Consider the following 2,406-nt stretch of genomic DNA (forward strand, 5'->3'; position numbering starts at 1 on the left):
GGATTATGTTGTCATAATAACCAAAGTCCATTTCATCAGAAGAACGCTTCACTTGTGGAGATATAATTTTTCTAAACGTCAAACTTATCGAATAGTCTTCACTTCGAGCTGGGATGGGATACCGTGTTTCCAAACTACATTAGTGGGGGTTTCATCACTAGAAGCGATCCATGTTCCAGACTCAGAATGTGAGACATATAATTCTCTCATGTAAAATGCATCACTCGCGTCGCACCGTAACTCAGTGTGGGAATGCAGTAGGAAGGATCCAGGAAGCTTTCATCGTCTTTGTGCGCGGATATCTTGGCATCTCCGTCAGGGTATTTGTTGATCAGAACGTAATTATATTTTTCGTGGGTGAGGGCTTCCACTTCACTTTTAATTTGGTGCAGCATAGGAGTCCAGGCCTGGGCGACGATCGATGTCCCCGAAAAACTGTAGGTGAGTCCATCTTCATCTCCGAAAGCGCAACAAAGTCGAGCTGGAATATATTGGTGGCCGTAAATATTCAGTTTCACAGGTAGGAAAGGATACGTACAGAGTTCCTCAAAAATAGAATTAGCCTTTTCTTTACTATGAAAATATTTGAAATAGGATAGTATTAACTGATCATCAAATATTTCGGTCATCGTGAGAGTTAAGAATGACTGCTTTGAAATACAATTCGTCAAGATTAGTAATGGAATGAGAAATCTACTGAGATCGAATATTTCTAAACTTGTTTATATAATCATTTACTGATAAATAAGGATCATTTGATATATTCTTTTAATCGGTAATCGCCTTATTTATTCCGATAACATCATGGTTTCGAGAACGATGTCAATACATCGAACCTTGTCATGATGAATCATCTAAGGATAAACAGATAGGGTAGCCAGTATCACCATAAGTTGGTAAACCATCGATTAGGGAAATGAAGACCTGTTAAAATAGGATGTGTACACATCCAATTTTAAGAAGCCTCACTTCTGTCACTTCCTCTACTACTGTATTTAAAAAAAGAATTCATTTTACTTACAATCTGAAAGCTTTTAGTTTTTGCGTTACTCCCAAAGAGGCGTTCATTTACTCTTTTGTGTATTACTTTTATTTATTAAATATCATGTTCTTCGCACTTAAACTATAAAATTCAATTCAACAGGAATATCGCAAAATTGGGCAAAGTATTAGAATTTCTGATACATAGACTCGCACACTGGAGATAAAGATTTTTTCGTACAGTGTTGCCATTGCTCGCTTTGAAATCGTTGAGTTTGTTAATCAAAAATTCGTTAGTGTTACGAAATATGAAATAGATAATAAAATAAATTTCAAATTCAAGTTTAGCTTCCAGATGACCATATTCGGTAGAAGATTACGTTATTCAAAATTTGATGGCTCTAGGTACCTTCGTTTTATCCCTATGCGAGAAACATACATACATTTATAGAGATTCTTCATTATTTAATTTCTTTAACTAAAACACATGGCGATAATATTTGGTGGCGACAACGTGAAACGTAAACCGACATTTGTAGTAAACCAACGCAAAATGCCAAACGAAATAAATAGTCCTTGAGGGCGAATTGCAGCTTTGGACGAAAAAAAATAAAAAGTCGTCTGCAACTTGAATCGGCAGCTTTAACTTTCCATGGCAACTTTAACCTTTTTTTTTTTTTTTTTTTTCTTTTCTTGATCGCCCTCCCGCAGTAGAAAAGTACAACTAAAAGATGTCACAAACGTATACTTTTCACGAAAATTAGTTTTTCTTGTAGGAATGAAGCTTAAGCAGGTTGGGCTGTCAAATACTTCGGAAACTGCGTTCTTAAATGTTTGAAAAAATTCACATTCCTTAGTAAAATTCGTCTGACATAGAAACAGGTTACCACCCGATGATGCCAGCGATATTTAAAATTATATTCACAGTTTGAGATTGTATTATGATAAAAATTATATAACCAATTATTTACTCACTAGTTTCCTCATATACTCATGCGTATTATCTATTTTAAAATTACAATTAACTGCATAATTTATTTAAGTTATCATTTTGATTAAACAACTTGCCTACTTCAGGGCAAAGTGGTGCCTTTGAAATAATATATTTTTAGTCCAAAGGTATTTGAATCCCGAAGGACTATTAGTTTCGTTTTGGCATTTTGCGTCGGACTCATAAACTTCGGTTCACTTTTCAAACTGTTGCCACAAAATGTTAGAGTCCTGCATTATATTTGAAGAAATTAAATAATGAAAAATCTGCATAAATGTATGTTTATTTCTCGTATTGTGATAAAACAATGGTACATAGAGTCATCGAATTTTGAATAACGTAATCCTCCAACGAATATGAGCATGTGGAAAACCAAATTTGAAATTTGAAATTTGTTTTATGATCGATTTCCTATTTTTTAAAACTCTGACGAA

At 34.2% G+C, this 2,406-nt stretch overlaps 1 protein-coding gene across 1 annotated transcript; it reads right to left on the minus strand.

Moving 5' to 3' along the window:
• Positions 1 to 206: 206 nt before the first annotated feature.
• Positions 207 to 629, minus strand: LOC146997032 (DNA oxidative demethylase ALKBH2-like). Its single transcript, XM_085816397.1, has one exon. It carries the CDS (start codon positions 627 to 629, stop codon positions 207 to 209), a length of 423 nt encoding a protein of 140 aa, XP_085672523.1.
• Between the last annotated feature and the right edge of the window lie 1,777 nt (positions 630 to 2,406).

The sequence above is a fragment of the Stegodyphus dumicola genome, chromosome 5 (genome assembly GCF_044657685.1).
Source record: "Stegodyphus dumicola isolate Sdum_Otavi_A_Nest chromosome 5, ASM4465768v1".
NCBI lineage: Eukaryota > Metazoa > Arthropoda > Arachnida > Araneae > Eresidae > Stegodyphus > Stegodyphus dumicola.

What these genes read in the sequence shown, in the direction of transcription:
- LOC146997032 (XM_085816397.1), bottom strand. Translation starts at nt 629, where the DNA reads ATGACCGAAATATTTGATGATCAGTTAATACTATCCTATTTCAAATAT.